The sequence below is a fragment of the Coenobita brevimanus genome, chromosome 88, assembly GCF_032717465.1.
Source record: "Coenobita brevimanus isolate Jiangsu-jjx chromosome 88, ASM3271746v2, whole genome shotgun sequence".
NCBI classification, from domain to species: domain Eukaryota; kingdom Metazoa; phylum Arthropoda; class Malacostraca; order Decapoda; family Coenobitidae; genus Coenobita; species Coenobita brevimanus.
The window spans coordinates 4,423,904-4,441,403 of NC_137041.1; the positions used below are offsets into that span (position 1 = coordinate 4,423,904).

Genomic DNA, 17,500 nt, shown 5'->3' on the forward strand with positions numbered 1-17,500 from the left:
CTATCTATCTATCTATCTATCTCTTACACACACACACACACACACACACACACACACACACACACACACACACACACACACACACACACACACACAATTTAATAAGTCACTTTATTCTTCCTGCGTTCATTCGATGTTATTTAATTCAGAAATAATCATATCTTCTGTTAATTTTGTATCAAAAATCTGAAGTAAAAAAGTCATTCTTCTTTTTTTCTTCCTGATGTGAGGGCATAAAAAATTACATCAATAAAATCTCTAACATAAATTTGCGAAGATAAACAAAGATATTCAGTGCTCTATAAGTAAAAAAAAAAAAATTATTTCCTTTAATAATAAAATTCCAGACAGGGCAAGATCTTAATTTTTTTCTGGGGTGTAATTATATAAAAAAAAATACTGTTATAATTAGAAAATATACGACACAGTTTTTCAGAGTTAAAATTCCTCTTCCTTTCTCTAATATAATTTTAGAGACTGGGACAAAAATACTGTTGGTCTTTTACTTTTAGCGGATGTGCAGTGATAAAGAAAATGGAGGGAGATAAAAATAAATCCTTTTTCTCCTCTGAGCTGCGGTTAAAAATGGAGGAAATAAAGTACATAAAAATCGAGCTGGCTTTAAGTAATCTTTTTCTCTCGAAGTTAATGAGGCACAGATGACAATACTCCTTTTATTTCAACTGGGTGTAAAACTGCCATACTCTCATCGTGAATGCTGAGAAATAGCAAGAGACGAGCATTAAATTATGGTGATAGTCACGAAGAAGTGCTACTGAAATGACGAGGAGCAGAATTAGTCCTAGTTTGGTACTGAGCAACGAGAAATATATCGTAAAAGGAGGAAATTCTCCGCCTTTTTTAAACGAAAAAAAAAAAAACTATGGGAAGATAAAATAAAAAATAAAATACTGGAGCAATTTTCTCGGAGGTTTAGAACAAAATAGAGAAAAAATAAAAAAAAAATAAAAAAAAAGAATTATCTCTTTTGGTGCAAGAGAAAAAAAGAAAGAGAACTGAAGTGTATAAATTAATAATGACGTTCCTTCCTTTCCTCAGAGTTACAGGAAAAATAGAGAAAATACACCGCAAAATTAAAGAGAGAGAGAGAGAGAGAGAGAGAGAGAGAGAGAATAATCTTTTTGTGGGAGTAAACTGATATTATTCAAGGGACATATATAATGGTCGAGTTTCTTTTTTCTCTTGCAACTAGAGGTAAAAATAAAAACAATAATACACACACACACACACACACACACACACACACACACACACACACACACACACACACACACACACACACACACACACACACACACAATTCCAGGCAGAGAGAGTGGAGGGAAAAAATAATCTTCGTTTTTTCTTTGTGGCAGAAGGTGCAGTGGCAGTAAAGAGTTCCTCCACCTGGCCTCCTGCAGCCACCCCCCCACTGAATGTCAGGGCGGAATTGGGGGGCCTCACCTGGTCCATTCCTACCTTTCCTACCACACCTGTTCCTACCTGTCCTACCACACCTTTCTTACCTGCCCTACCACACCTTTCTTACCTGCCCTACCACACCTTTCATATCCCCTACCACACCTTTCCTACCCCCTACCACACCTTTCCTACCCCCTTCCACACCTGTTCCTATCTGCCCTACCACACCTTTCCTACCCCCTACCACACCTGTTCCTATCTGCCCTACCACACCTTTCCTACCCCCTACCGAACCTTTCCTTACCTGCTCTACCACACCTGTTCCTACCTCTCCTGCCACACCTTTCCTACCTGCCCTACCACACCTTTCCTTCTTGTCCTACCACACCTTTCCTACCTCTCCTACCACACCTTTCCTACATGTCCTACCACACTTTTCCTACCACTCCTACCACACCTGTTCCTGCCTGCCCTACCATACCTCTGTTTCCACGTCTCCTGCCACACCTTTCTTACCTGCCCTACCACACCTGTTCCTACCTGCCCTACCACACCTTTCCTACCTCTCCTACCACACCTGTTTCTTGCTGTCCTACCACACCTTTCCTACCTCTCCTACCACACCTATTCCTATATCTCCTACCATATCTGTTCCTACCTGCCCTACCACACCTGTCCCTCCTGCCCTACCATACCTATTCCTCCCTGCCCTACCACGGGGTACGACAAAACGGGGCAGGACAAAACGGGGTAGGACAAAACGGGGTAGGACAAAATGTGGCAAGACAAAACGAAGCAGGACAAAATGGGCCAGGGCAAAACAGGATAGGACAAAACGGGCCAGGACAAAACGGGCCAGGACAAAACGAAGTAGGACAAAATGGGTCACGAAAAAAACAGGGAAGGTCAGAAAGGGGGCATGGCTCGTAGTGGCACTCATGGGAGGGTGTACTTTGGGAAGCTGCGAGGACGAGACAGGACAAGGTAAGGCAGGCCAATGCAGGACAAGGCAGGACAGGACAACACATGGCAGGACAAATCAAGGCAGGACGATGTAGGACAAATCAAGACAGAACAATGAAGGACAAGGCAAGGCAGGACAAGACAAAGCATGACAAGGGAAGAGAGGACAGCGCAAGACAAGGCAGGGCAATGCAGGACTGGATAGTCGTAGTAGTAGTAGTAGTAGTAGTAGTAGTGTTGGTAGTGGCGGTGGTAGTGGTGGACAGAGACTAAGGTGACCACTACAGTAAACTCACACAATGAAATTTCGTCCATCCTTTCGTACAGGCTGCCGGCACGTACCCAGGCACGGACAGACGCGTAACCAAGGAACGTACGTAGATGAGGACCGTAGTTACTGTGGTCTAGAGTGTCAAGTGTGCGTTGCTTGTGTCCTTAACGCCTTCGCTTTGGTTGTTTAGTTACTTCTTGCTATCTCTAAATGATCGACGTAGTTTAGGTTTGGTGGTTTTGTGAAGATTTTGACGTAGAGGCGGATGTTGGAGGGAGAAATGGAAAAACACCTTAAAATTATCCAGCTCAATGAAGACAGTGGAGAGAGAGAGAGAGAGAGAGAGAGAGAGAGAGAGGAGGAGGAGGAGGAGGAGCAAGATCAAGAAGATGAAGATAATCAGCATTTCCCGCCATTTCAGAGACTACTTAAGGCCTTTATCTCAGCGATTTATTTTCCCCTTTGCATCTATTCATCCTCTGATAATAAGACAAAGATAGCACAAACATACAAGAAAATCTTCCGTAACTTTTTTCCACCAGCGATTTATTTTGCCCTTTGCATCTATTCATCCATAATAAGACAATGATAGTAAGGACATAATAGTTAATTGTACTCGTAGGGAAGGGGTCGGCCGCCATTTTCCCGTCCCTTCGCTACTTTCCCGTCCGCCAGTGACTCATTTAAAGGTCCCGCCCTAAATTACGGGGGTCAGTAAAAATGCGAGGGTCAGCTGTTGAGGTTGCCAGTGTGTGTGTGTGTGTGTGTGTGTGTGTGTGTGTGTGTGTGTGTGTGTGTGTGTGTGTGTGTGTATGAAAAGAAGACAGGGAGAGGGGTTATGTGGATGCGTGTGTGTGTGTGTGTGTGTGTGTGTGTGTGTGTGTGTGTGTGTGTGTGTGTGTGCGAGAGACAGAGACAGAGAGAGAATGTCCTTGTAGTATAAAAAATTTCCATTGACAAGGACAATGCAGCAGAAGATAGATAGATAAATAGATAGATAAATTGAGACAAATAGGTATAGATAGATAGATAGATAGATAGATAGGAGGGGAAGGAGGAAGGGAAGGGAGGCGAGAGGAATGGGGGAGGGGAAAGGAGAGATAGGAGAAAATGAAATAAGAGGAAGCGAGAGCCAGGGAGAGAGGAGTGAGGGGAAGGCGGAGGGGAGTGGTGGCGGCGTGGGGAGGGGAAAGGGGAGTGAGGGGAGGGGGAGGAGAGGGAAGGGGGAAAGGGGAAGGATGGGAGGGGAAAGGGGAGGGAGGAGAAGGGGAGGAGGAGGGAGAGGGGGAGGGGGGTCTTACCTGGGGATACAACCGCAGGTGAATCTCCACAACTTTTTATTCTTATAAGTAGCTTCTCAGACCACTACTCACTGCTCTCTCTCTCTCTCTCTCTCTCTCTCTCTCTCTCTCTCTCTCTCTTTACAGGTAGGAACAGAGAGAGAGCAATTATAAAACTCATCTGTCTCCCTATTTCCCATCTTTAATTATCTCTTGTTATCTCTCTCTCTCTCTTCGCAGGTGGAAAGAGAGATAGCGATTATGAAGCTGATCGAACACCCTCACGTCCTCGGTCTCTACGATGTCTACGAGAACAAGAAATATCTGTGAGTACGAGTATTATTATCTCTCTCTCTCTCTCTCTCTCTCTCTCTCTCTCTCTCTCTCTCTCTCTCTCTCTCTCTCTCTCTCTCTCTCTCTCTCTCTCTCTCTCTCTCTCTCTCTCTCTCTCTCTCTCTCTCTCCATATATTCTTCATGGTGCATTATAGAGCCTAAGTGAACCTTGCAAGTGTAAAGTACAATCCCTGAGTTTGTCAATGGTATGAGGATTTGAGCAAGTCAGCATTGTTTGGGAGGAGAGACGAAGAGACTGACTAGAAGAGTGTGTTGGAGTGAAATAATATGGATGAAGAGATAGGAGAAACTGACTAGGAGAGGTGGATGGACTGGAAGAAGGTAGGGTAGACCACGAGACTGACAGATATAATGTATTGAGGACATTTTGGAAGAAGAAATAGAAGGAGATGAAGAAGAAGGAGGGAGCTCAGGAACGAGATGGAGGAGAGAGAGAGATGAAGAACAAGATGAGGAAGAAGGAGGGAAGAAGTCGAGAAGGGGGAGCGAAAACAAACTGGAGTTAGGAGGGAGGAAGTAGAAGAGGAAGAAGAAAGTAGACGAAAAAGGAGGGAAGAAGAGGGAGAGGGAGAACACGGTGGAGGAAGAAGGAAGGAAGAAGTAGGTGTGGGAGAGGGACAAAGAGGTGAAGGAAGACGAATGAAGGAAGTAGAAGAGCAAGAAAAGGGTGGAGGAAGAAGAAGGAGGCTGAGTACATGATGAAAAGATGTGTGTCTTATGAGGGAAGGGATCAATACTGACCAGGGACGGAAAATGCCTGGAGGGGGTCCTTTTTCTCGAAGCTGCCCCTCACAGGACGCGGCTTCGTTCAAGTGATAAACAGACACACGATGGAAGGGCACTAATTGGACTTGGCATCGAAAAACAGTCTGTGGTGCTGGATTGGGACGCCTTCACGTGTTGGCATTGACGTAACTGGGCGGCTCCTCTGCCTGGCTACACGAGCATAAACGTCCCTCAGCTCCCTCTCTATCCCCAGAAAGGTGGATGGTGGACTGCAGGAGAGGGACAACTTAAGCCTGCAGTCCACCGAGTTGCAGCTACTACTATAAACAGTTTCTAGTATCCTTTTGAGAACGGTGAAGCGATTTTTGTTTATATTGACTTCATTATACAGGAAGACAATTGTGTTAAGGAAGAAGGGACGAAGTAAGAGTAAAGTCTCTATTAATCTATCTGTCTATTTTGTCTTTCTATATCTGTCTGTCTGTCTGTCTGTCTGTCTGTCTCCCTCTCTCTCTCTCTCTCTCTCTCTCTCTCTCTCTCTCTCTCTCTCTCTCTCTCTCTCTCTCTCTCTCTCTCTCTCTCGTCAGCATGTAGCTCTGTTTGTATCAACCGCCCTCATCATCATCATCATCATCATCATCATCACTGAAATATATTACCAAGGGACCACAAACTCAGCCACACCAACAAATTGCCCAACGGAACGACTCAAACAAACATTCCCACACCGTCATTCAAGTCCTTTAACAAAATTCATCGTTCCATCACACGGCCGCAGAACAATAGGCATCACAATACACTAATTTCCCGATGAGGCTTCGTGAGTTAAGAAAAGTGAAGCCTTTGACGTGATGCTGCACAGAGGGGCTTCACATATTGGCTAGGTTATACTTCCGTGGCCGACGTGTGTGTGTGTGTGTGTGTGTGTGTGTGTGTGTGTGTGTGTGTGTGATCTTTGTTATTATTACACCGGCTTTTGTGAAGTGAGAGTGAGAGCGGGTGTTGAGTTTTGACAAGCGTGTGTGTGTGTGTGTGTATGTATGTGTGTGTGTGTGTGTGTGTGTGTGTGTGTGTGTGTGTGTGTGTGTGTGTGTGTGTGTGTGTGTGTGTGTGTGTGTGTGTGTGTGTGTGTGTGTGTGTGTGTGTGTGTGTGTGTCCAAGTGTTTACAGCATAGACATCCAAACAGCAAGACAGACACCTGTAAAAAGAGACAGTCAGATAAAGAGACACACAGACAGGTGAAGAGAGCCATAGAAACAGAAAAGGTAGAGAGAGAGAGAGAGAGAGAGAGAGAGAGAGAGAACAAGTAAACAGTTTCTAGTAACGCAGGCCCGAGAAGAGGGGTTGAGAGGCTTCCCTAAAACACACACACACACACACACACACACACACACACACACACACACACACACATACACACGAGTCATCTCCCCTCTATCGTACCCTGTAACCTCTCTTTCACTGGACATATATCACTAAGGCGGCGATCCTCCGATCTTCCTCCTCATTTCCCTCCTCCCCTTACTCCTCCCTCATCCCCTTTCTACGCTCCCACTCTCCCCCTACACACACACACACACACACACACACACACACACACACACACACACACACACACACACACACACACACACACACACACACACACACACACACACCGTTTCTCCCTACTTCTTTTCTTTCTTCCTTACTCCCTCCCTTTCACATTTTGGTTCCTCATCCAACCCTTTCCTTCCTCCTCTCCTCCTTCACCCTATCACCCTATTCTATCCTCATCACCCTATCTCACCCTACCTCACGTCCCTGTCACCCTATGGTCCCTCCAATGTCTGCTTCACCCTGCCACACCCATCTTCGTTCTCCATCGCACCCTGCTCTATCCAGTCTCACCCTGTTTCGTCTGCTACACCCTTTTCTCTCTCACTTCACCCTCTTCTCTCCCTCCTTACACCTAAAACCACCTCACCCTTCCCCAGTCCTCCCTTTCCTGTCTCACCCTCTTCATGTCTTAGCGATTTCTTTTGTATATCGCTCATTAAACTTCTTATATATGTGATTTTGATCGTTTTAATATTGACATAGTTTGCGTAAAAAATAATAGAAGGGATACTAAGATAAAATGCGAAGAAAACGGGTAAATCCTTGTGTAACTTGGAAAAATACTTGGAATACTAGCCGATGATCTTCTTCACGTCCTGCTTCCTTCTGTTCCACCTGTCAATGTTCCTTTCCACTCTAGCCTCTTCTATTTCAGTCCGTTCCACCCCGTTCCGTACCTCCCCTGACCCGTTCCGTCCTTCCCCGTCCCGCCCTGCCCTGCCCCAGCCCCGTTTAGTCCTCGTAGTCCCCTTCAGTAGTCCCCTCTTGGTTAATCTGTCACCATTAGGTCCCCTTTCATAGCGCCCCGCCCTTCATACACCCATCTCTCTCTCCCCCTCTCTCTCTCTCTCTCTCTCTCTCTCTGTATGTGTGTGTGTGTGTGTGTGTGTGTGTGTGTGTGTGTGTGTGTGTGTGTGTGTGTGTATGCAGTTTCTCTTTCTCAGTCTATCTTTCCATCCTTTCTCAATGCTTCCCCTCTCCTTCCCTCATTTCTTCTCCTCTCAGTCTTTGTATCTCTCCTCTCTGTGCAGCAGTCTCCAATCTCTGTCTCAATCTCTCTTTATCTCTGTCTATATCTGTCCCTTCTCTATGCATCAGTCTCTATTCTCTTTCCGTCTCAACCTCTCTGTCTTTATGTCTTTATCTGTCTCTCCTCTAAATAACAATCTTTTAATCTCTTTCTGTCTCAATCTCTTTCTGTCTCTGTACACCTATCCGTCTCTTCTCCATCGTATATATCAATCTCTAACCTCTGTCTCAGTCTCTCCAGTTTATCAATCCTTCTTCCTTCCTGTTAACCCTCTCAGGCACAACTATATTTTTTATTTATGTTCTTGCTATCATGGAAATGCTTTGAGATGTTTTTGTTAAGGCCACCCCTCACATGATGCTGCGTCGGGCAAGAATTAGATAGATAGATAGACACATAGATGGACAGATAGATAAATAGAACACATGGACACAGTGAGACAGAGAGGCAGGCAGACACTAATAAATATATACGGAGACAGAAAGAAGGAAAGAAAGAGAGAGAGAGAGAGAGAGAGAGAGAGACAGCCCTGTTCGCCATACACTCCAGGCTTCGTATCTGGAAAGCGTCGAATCATGAAAAAGAAAAAAATGGTTACCAGACCAAGCCAAAAAAAAAAAAAAAAAAAAAAATCTCGTTGGGAGTGATGGATTTTGGAGGGGGGGAGGTGAAATGGGAGGTGGATGGGAGGGGGGCATAAGCGGATGGGGAGGGGATTGCACAGAGAGTAGGAGAGAGGGGAGAGAGGGGGAGATATAAGGTGGGGAGATGGAGGAGAGTGTATCAGTGCGTGGGGTGTTTGTGCGAAGGGGGGTTGAAGAGAAGGCAGAAGGAAAACTAAAGGACTGGGAAAATTAAGGAAAAGACGGAACATAATTGCGGTAACGAGGGGGGCGAAAGACTGAATAATTATGTCCTATACTCCTTTTACTCTAACTTGACCTAAAATTGCCATCCCTCCATCGTAAATGCTGAGTTGTAGCAGTAAATTAACACTAGAATATGACGCTATACTCTTTTTACTCTAACTTGGTCTAAAATTGCCATCCCTCCGTCTTAAATGCTGAGTTGTAGCAAAATATTAACACTAGAAAGAAGTCATGAAGTAGTGCTATAAGAAGGATAAAGAGCCATAGGACTATTATTTTCTGTCACTGAGCTACGTGAAATGATTAGTGAAGGGAAGAAAATTGGGCCAGGTTAAGGTGAACAAACTATAGTGGGGTGAGAGGTAGGGGATGTGTGGAGAGTGTGTGTGGGATCTGTGTGGGGGATGGGGGTGAAGGAGGGGTGGTTGGGAAGGTAAAAAGGGATACAACAGGGATGGAAAACAAAGGGAATGGGAGGAATGGAGGGTTAGATAAGACATGATAAGGGGTCCTGGAGTGGGGTGAGGGGTGGAGGGTAGGGTAGGGCTGGGTGTTGGGGTGGGATGGGGGGGTGTTTAGGGGGTAATTGGTTAGGCAGAAAAAAATAAATTAGAAAAATAAGGTCCATGAACGGAGTAAGGAAGATACAGAACAGGGAGAAAACATATGCTGCTGGCGTGAAGGGTAGAGGGGTGAGTTTGGGGTGGATGTGGGGTGTGTACTGGTGTGTCGGTGTAGGAGGGGGTGTATGAAGGTGTGGTTGAATAGGTGGAAAGGAATGAAAGAGGAACGAGGTGTGAAATACTGACTAAACGTGCTCTGCTAAGGTAAGGGGTAGAGAGGGGAGGTGGAGGGGTCTGGAGTGTGTGGATGGGTCTGTAGGAGAAGGTGCGGGGGAACTGGAGTAGGTGTAGAAGGCTGTATAGGAGGGAGTGTAAGGTGTGTGTGTGTGTGTGTGTGTGTGTGTGTGTGTGTGTGTGTGTGTGTGTGTGTGTGTGTGTGTGTGTGTGTGTGTGTGTGTGTGTGTGAGACGGATGTAAAAGGGAGGGAAAGAGGGAAGACTGAGGGGTGTGGGTGTGCAGGAGGGGTGTGTAGGAGGGGTGTGTAGGAAGGATGTGCACCATTAAGCCAGAGGGACCGCAAAGTGTAGGCTCCATTAGCAGATTGGCGAGACTAACGCGGCGCTGAGGGAAGGGGAAAAAAAAAAAAGCAACTCCCACGTTCAAGATGCAAGGAAAAATAGATTATGTAGGAGGAAGAGGGACTTAAGGTGGAAGAGTATGTGAGTGAGGGAGAGATCAGGAAAACTAAAGTGTGTGTGTGTGTGTGTGTGTGTGTGTGTGTGTGTGTGTGTGTGTGTGTGTGTGTGTGTGTGAGGGAGAGAAAAGGAAAAAAAAGAAGGAAGTAGGAGGAAGAGAAATGGAAAAAGGAAGGAAGAGGAAGAGAGACACAAGATGGGAGAGTATGTGAGTGAGGGAGAGAAAAGGAAGGAGGAAAGAAGGGAGGATGTGGGAGCGAAGGAGAGAAAAGAAGCAAGGGAAGAGGAAGAGAAGCTTAACATGGGAGAGAATGTGAGCGAATGAAGGAATAAACATCAGAGTAGAGACTAATGAAGAAGGAAAAGTAGAGGAAAACAAGATTGAAGGATAATGTAGGAAATTAAATGAAGGAGGAAGGTGTGCTATGAGGAAGGACGGACCAACAATAAGAAAGTGTATGAGGGAGGGTGGCATGCAGTGGTAGGAGTCATAAATAAATAAGAGATATCCATAAAGCAGAAAAAGAAGGAGATACAAAACAGAAAGGGACAAATTGGGAGAGGAAGACGAAGGGGAAGAGAATGATATAAGAATCAAATATACAAGACGTGAGAAATATGACAAAGACGCGAAACGAAAGAAGGACGAGGTGTAGATGTAAAATAATGTAAAATAATGTTAAATAATATAAAATAATGTAAGACAGTGCTCCGGCAGAAGAGGGCAAGATGAATAACTAAGAGACGACACTTGTGAAGAAAGAGAGGAAGACCAGGAGCAAGATGGCAGTAGGAGGTTTGAGGGTACATGAGGGAGGGTGGTGTGTCGTAGCAGGAGGGGTTGTCACTGAGTAAGGACGTAAATGACTGTAGGTTTACTTTCCATGGATATAGGAATGACAATATTTGGGGAAAAAAAAACTGCCTAATAATGAAATAGCTTACATACACATTAAAAAAAAAATATGGGGATTTTTTTTTATGCCCTTTATTTTATTATTTTTTTTTTTATGTGTCTGACTCTGGGCATAGGCTTCACAGCCTGCTATCAAGGCCCAGCAGTCCTCCTGCATACCATACACCTCTACATGTCACCACTTCGGCGCTAACACCCACCGTCCATATTGAATACATGCTAGGGCTGTCTCATACAGGACTGGTGTATTGGTATTAGCGGGGGTATTTTTACGACATGTCGGCGGGTCTTCTGGTAGATCAGTAAAGTCTGATTTAATGAAATTCAAATCCTTATACTGTTCCCTGCCCCAGCCGGGATTCGAACCAGGGTCCGTTAGGACTGCACGCCACCTCTCTACCGATTGAGCCACCGCCTCCCCCTAACTCACTATGATGTTATTTCTTATTTAATTTGTGCTAAGTCTGGAATATTGTAATTAATTTTAAGGGAGATCTCTCGCAGGAATGGCACAGAATATTGGTACAGAAAAGGGGTACAGAAAGGGGTACAGAAGAGAGGTACAGAGAAAGGGTTACAAAAAAGGGGTACAGAAAAGGGGTACAGTAAAGGGGTACAGAAAAGGGTGCAGAAAAGGGGTACAGAGAAAGGGTACAGAAGGAGGTGGAAAGAAGAAAGGGCCACAGAAATTCCAGTAGAAAGATCCTACAGTGTATGTTTACCTTGTACCTTGCTTGCCACTTCTATTTACACGACCAAGGGAGTTCTTTTTCTCCCCTCTCCCCTCTTTTTCTCGTCCCTCTCCCCCCCTTTTTCTCTTCCCCCACACCCCTTTCTCTGGTTTCTTTCCCTCTTTCTCTCCTCTCTTACTCCTCTCTCTTCCCTCCCATCCTTTCTATGACTTATTTTTCCTCCTTCTCTCCCCACTCCCCCCCTACTTTACCACCTTCCTCCACTTTGCTCCTTTCCTCACCCTTTTTCTCCTTTTTCCTTCCCTTTTCTTCCCTCCTTCTTTCTCTTCTCTCCTCAGCGCCCTTCTACCTCTTGTTCCTCACGTTCTCTCCCCTCTCCTTCTTCCTCTCCCCTCCCCCCACTATTCTCCACGACCCTCCCACGTTCTCACCCCTCTCTCTCAGTATTCTCTACCTCCCTCCCTAGTTCTCTCCCCATCTTCCTTCCTTTCTCCCTTCTCCCTCCCTTCACTTCCTCCAGTGCTCTCCCTCCTCTTTCATCTTCCACCATTCTCTCTCCTGTCAGATTTCGAAACTGTCGGTCATTTTTTTTTTTTATCTAGGAAAGTTTAACTTGGGTTACCTGTATTATTTTTTTTACAGGTGACGATAGGTTAGGTTAGGTTAGGTTGGGTTGGGTTGGGTTGGATTGGGTTGGGTTGGGTTGGGTTGGGTTGGGTTGGGTTGGGTTGGGTTGGTTAGGTTAGGTTAGGTTAGGGTGGGTTGGGCTGGTTTGGGTTAGGTTAGGTTAGGTTAGGGTGGGTTGGGTTGGGTTGGGTTGGGTTAGGTTAGGTTAGGTAAGGTTAGGTTAGATTAGGTTGTGTTGGGTTGGGTTGGGCTTTAATAATATGACCCTCCCTCCTCATTAACGTCACCCTACCTTAAAATAATTCATTCATATACATGCATACATACATATATACATACATACATTCATACATCATCATCATCATCATCATCATCATCATCATCATCATCATCATACATACATACAGGAAATAATATAATAATGAAAAATAACATGCCTGATTTTGCCGTCGAGATTAAGGGGACTGGAAGCTGTTTGCCCCAAGCACACATTTACAGGGTTACAAAAAGAAAATTTCACTGGAAGGTTGGAAGGAAAATTTGGAAGGTCGACTCAATATTCATGGATAAAGAAAAAAGAAAGAGGGGACGTATTGGAAAAGTGGGTGGGGTCTGGATGAGAGAGAGAGAGAGAGAGAGAGAGAGGGAGAGAGGCAAGCAAGAAGAGGGGAAGAGGAACAGGAAACAGTGAGTGAGGATGGAATGGGGAAGGAGAGAGAGAGAGAGAGAGAGAGAGAGGCAAGCAAGAAGAGGGGAAGAGGAACAGGAAGCAGTGAGTGAGGATGGAATGGGGAAGGAGAGAGAGAGAGAGAGCCATGCAGAATTAGGTATGGCTGGACAGAAGCCATAATGGTAGGAGACTAACTGCAGACTCCATTGCTTTGAAATTAATGAAGCTGGCTAATGGAGGTGCATAATTCCATAGCACCACAATTAACTCCGTGATGGCTGGTTGGGAGAGAGAGAGAGAGAGAGAGAGAGAGAGGTGATGGTGATACTGTATTGGTGAAAGTGTAATAAAAAAGACATTACAGTGACCATACATCCACAGCTCCCCCTTCCCTCACCCATACCTCCTCCCCCACCCCCGACCCATACCTCCCCCACTCCCCATCTATACCTCCCCCCACCCCCCACCCATACCTCCCCCCACTCACTGTCCACAACGCCTCTGTGATTCCGAAGATGAGACAGAACTTTTGAATCTGCTTGTACTCCAGTCTATTACTTAGCTCAACTCTGCTCATTAACATTTTTTTTCACAGTAAACTCGTCTACTCTGTTTACTCCGACTTGGTCTAAAACGGTCATCTCTGTGTCTTGAATGCCGAGTTTGAACACATTAACACTAGAATGTGATGCTAGTCAGGAAGAAGCGCTACGAAAAAGATGTGGAGCAGCAACACTGTCTTTTGTGCCACTCAGCTACGTGAAAGAAGCAGCAAAAGGATGGAAATCAGGGCGAAGTTAAGGTGAAAGGGGTATAGCATGATCCGTGAAGAGGCGTTGGCTGAAGATTCCCGTAGAGGAGTTCGTCACATATAAGACTTTTAGTGTGTGGAAAAGGGAGAGTGAATTGGCTGGGGACAGGCCGACGTGGAGGCGATTTGTTTGTGGCCACCCCGTACGGGATTAAGGCGTCTGACAATAGATAGATAGATAGTAAAGGGAGAGTCAAATGAGCAGGCAGGAGTGAGGGAGGGGGGCCTGGAAACCTTGGCCTTTGTGGTAATGTAAAGATGTTGTGACCAAATCATCATCATCACCATCATCATCATCATCATCATCATCATCATCATCATCATCATCATCATCATCATCACCATCATCACCACCATCATCATCATCATCATCATCATCACCATCATCATCATCATCATCATCATCATCATCATCCAGACTTCTTTTCCCACCTAAGGATGTGGTGAACTAGGATCCAGAGAGCAAGAAAAAAAAAATATAGAAAGAGAACAATCAAAAGACTACCCAATAAAATGATCCCCCTTTTTTTTACAAGAATAAAAAATTAACATCAAGGTACTCAGTAAACCGGCCTATACGTCGAGAGAGAGAGAAAGAGAGAGAGAGGGAGAGAGAGAGAGAGAGAGAGAGAGAGAGAGAGAGAGAGAGAGAGTAAAAACCAAAGAAGAAATAAAACGTTCTCTCTTGCTTGGAACTACCTGTGCCGTGAGAAATATTGGCCTTTAAAATAATGGTGGGAGTTCAGGCGGTGGAGAGAGAGAGAGAGAGAGAGAGAGAGTAGAAGGTGGTGGTGGTGGTGGTGGTGGTGGTGTGTGTGTGTGTGTGTGTGTGTGTGTGTGTGTGTGTGTGTGTGTGTGTGTGTGTGTGTGTGTGTGTGTGTGTGTGTGAAGAGTACACACAACGCGCACATGCTCCCGCACACACACGTATATAGCACAAATACAAATATGTGCCTCACACACACACACACACACACACACACACACACACACACACACACACACACACACACACACACACACGTCATTTCATACACAAACATATAGACAGATATACAGACCGACAAGCACCCAGACAAACACACACACACACACACACACACACACACACACACACACACACACACACACACACACACACACACACACACACAAGCCCCTAAGAGGATTTAAGTAGTGAAGCAGGTAAGAAGGAGGGTCCAGGCGAGGTCTTTAAAAATAAGCTTCACCATTCCACAGCAGGTAAAGGTGAGAAGTGGACCAGGTGGAAGAAGAAGAGGTGGGTTGAGGGTGATGAGTGGGGAGGTGGGAAATAAGTGGGAAGGGAAAGAGACATGAAAATGGCGGTGGAAGAGAAAGTGAAGAGGAAAATGAAAACGACTAGAAGAGGTGGATTTGAGTGATTAAAGGAGAGGTGGAAGAGAAGAGGAAGGTGTGGATGAAGGATGAAGAGTGGAGAGGAGAAGTGGAAGGAAGAGAAGTGGAGGATGTGGATGAAGGATAAAGAGTGGAGAGGTTAGGGATTGGGGTGCAAGGAGAAGTGGAGCTAGATCGATGAGTGGGGTGGTAGAAGAAGAGGAGGTAGTGGATGGGCGAGATGGAAAGTAATGAATGGGGGAAGGGGAGATGAGAGTGGAAATTAGGTGGAAATGATATGATGGTTGGTGATGAGGGGAATGAGGTTGTGGAAGATGATGAGGTGGAACGAGGGTGATTGGTGGAGAGGAGTGGAATGAGGTTGGAAGAAGATATTGTCCACGTTTACTGTTCACCTTCACTCTCCATAACTCCACCGAAAGTCAAGTCTCTCTCCTTCAAAATTAACTCCACTGCTAACTCATTACTCCACTTCATTCCTGACCTCTCCACTCCCCCACTATTCAGAACCAAACCACCCGCCTTCATACACTCTTCCACTTTCCCTCATATACTCCTCCACTCCCATACACTCATCCACATCACCTCTAACCTCTCCACCTCCACCACTCCACATCAAACCTCCCACATAAAAGCTACCCCCACTTTCCCTCGTATACTCCACTCCCTTATATACTGATCCACCTCTATCTACTCCACATTATCCCTAACCTCTCCACCCCTTCCACCATCATGCCACACCAAGGTCCTCCCACTCAAATACTCCACTTTCTTTCACAGTTATATCAATCCACACTATCGCAACTCCTCTACCCTCCCACATATAAATTTCTCTTCCACTTGCCATACACTACACCACTCCATACACTGCTCCACCTTATCCCTAACCTCTCCACTACACTACACCACACCAAAGCTCCCTCCCTCATCCATTTCACTTTCCTTCTAAAAATAATCCATCACCACTCCAATCCCCTCCATATAAATTTCCCCTCCACCCACTCACACACTCCACTGAACAAACTCCCCCACTAACCTCCCCACTCCACTGAACAAACTCCCCCACTTACCTCCCCACTCCACCACCCCCACCACACAACGCCCCCCTCCCTCATCCACTACACTATATCCAAACACCTCACTACGTGCCTTTGTTTACCAAGTTTACGTTTCAGCCGTAAATACACACAGCCGCTCCACAACCCAGCCTGTGACGTCATTAACCCCATCGATACAGTGACGTCATTAACTCCTGGGTGACGTCATTAACCCATTGGATACGGTGACGTCATTAACTCTCCGATCGGTGACGTCATTAACCCCTTCGATAGGTGACGTCATTAGCCCTTCGATACGGTGACATCATTAACCCCTTGGATCGGTAACGCCATTAACCCCTTGAATACGGTGACGTCATTAAGCCCTCGGATACGGTGACGTCATTAACCCCTTCAATACGGTGATGTCAATATATTGTTCATAATTTTTTAAGATACATAAGAAAAATATATTAATTTTTAGACGATATAATAGAAGAAAAAATAAACAAAGGCCTAATACAAAAATACAAAACTATAATTACAGTAACTATTAAAACTCTCTCTCTCTCTCTCTCTCTCTCTCTCTCTCTCTCTCTCTCTCTCTCTCTCTCTCTCTCTCTCTCTCTCTCTCTCTCTCTCTCTCTCGATTAATTAAGAACAAAATAGAAGAGAAGGAAAGACCATATAATTCATTTCCTCTACGAGTATACCAGGATCTCTCTCTCTCTCTCTCTCTCTCTCTCTCTCTCTCTCTCTCTCTCTCTCTCTCTCTCTCTCTCTCTCTCTCGATAAATTAACTTAGTAGGATATTAAGTAAGAAAACCGCATGAGAATTATTTCATTAAGGTATTTTATAAGTAGAAATGAAGGCCTTAAGTTGGATAGGGAGATTAGACGATTACTTTAAGATATTGTGTAAGGAGAAAAGTTGATATTAAGTAAGATGTAAGTGAAGGCGTTATAAGTAAGATATCACTTAAGTAGAGAGTATGTCATTGAGGAAAATATAAGTGCAGACGCTGAAATTAAGTAAGGAAGGAAATAGGATATAAGTGGATACTGGACAATGCCACTCTACTTAGAAAGGCTTAAAGTATGTCCCTTAAGTTAGATTTAGGGAGAAATTAAAGTATAAGTTTCTATATGTGAAGAGGATGGAAGTATTTAAGATATTACATAGGAGTACAAGTATGTAATTAAGGTTAGTACAAACGAGGCAATTAGCGAAGTGGCTATGTACGTTTACGCCCGACGAAACAGCTCTCATTAGTACACTACGCTATTGTACACACACACACACACACACACACACACACACACACACACACACACACACACACACACACACACACACACACACTTACTGGCTACTCTTTTGGTTGTTTCTCCTGTTTTCATGTTTTTCTGATCCATGCTTTAATGGGAAAGATGATGACGATGATGATGATGACGATGATGATGATGATGATGGTGGTGGTGGTGGTGATGATGATGATGATGATACCGCCAGATTTTTAATTAATGCAAGGTCCTCTCTCTCTCTCTCTCTCTCTCTCTCTCTCTCTGATGGGTCTAATAGCCGTATTCTAAGTG

The 17,500-nt window shown here is 45.0% G+C and overlaps 1 protein-coding gene across 1 annotated transcript in view; it reads left to right on the forward strand.

Moving 5' to 3' along the window:
- sff (BRSK family serine/threonine-protein kinase sugar-free frosting) overlaps nt 1–17,500 on the forward strand; it is a 316,281-nt gene that overhangs the window by 256,761 nt on the left and 42,020 nt on the right. Inside the window, exon 3 of the mRNA XM_080281191.1 lies at nt 4,177–4,262. Coding sequence (XP_080137317.1) covers nt 4,177–4,262 — 86 coding nt within the window. The remainder of the gene's footprint in view (nt 1–4,176; nt 4,263–17,500) is intronic.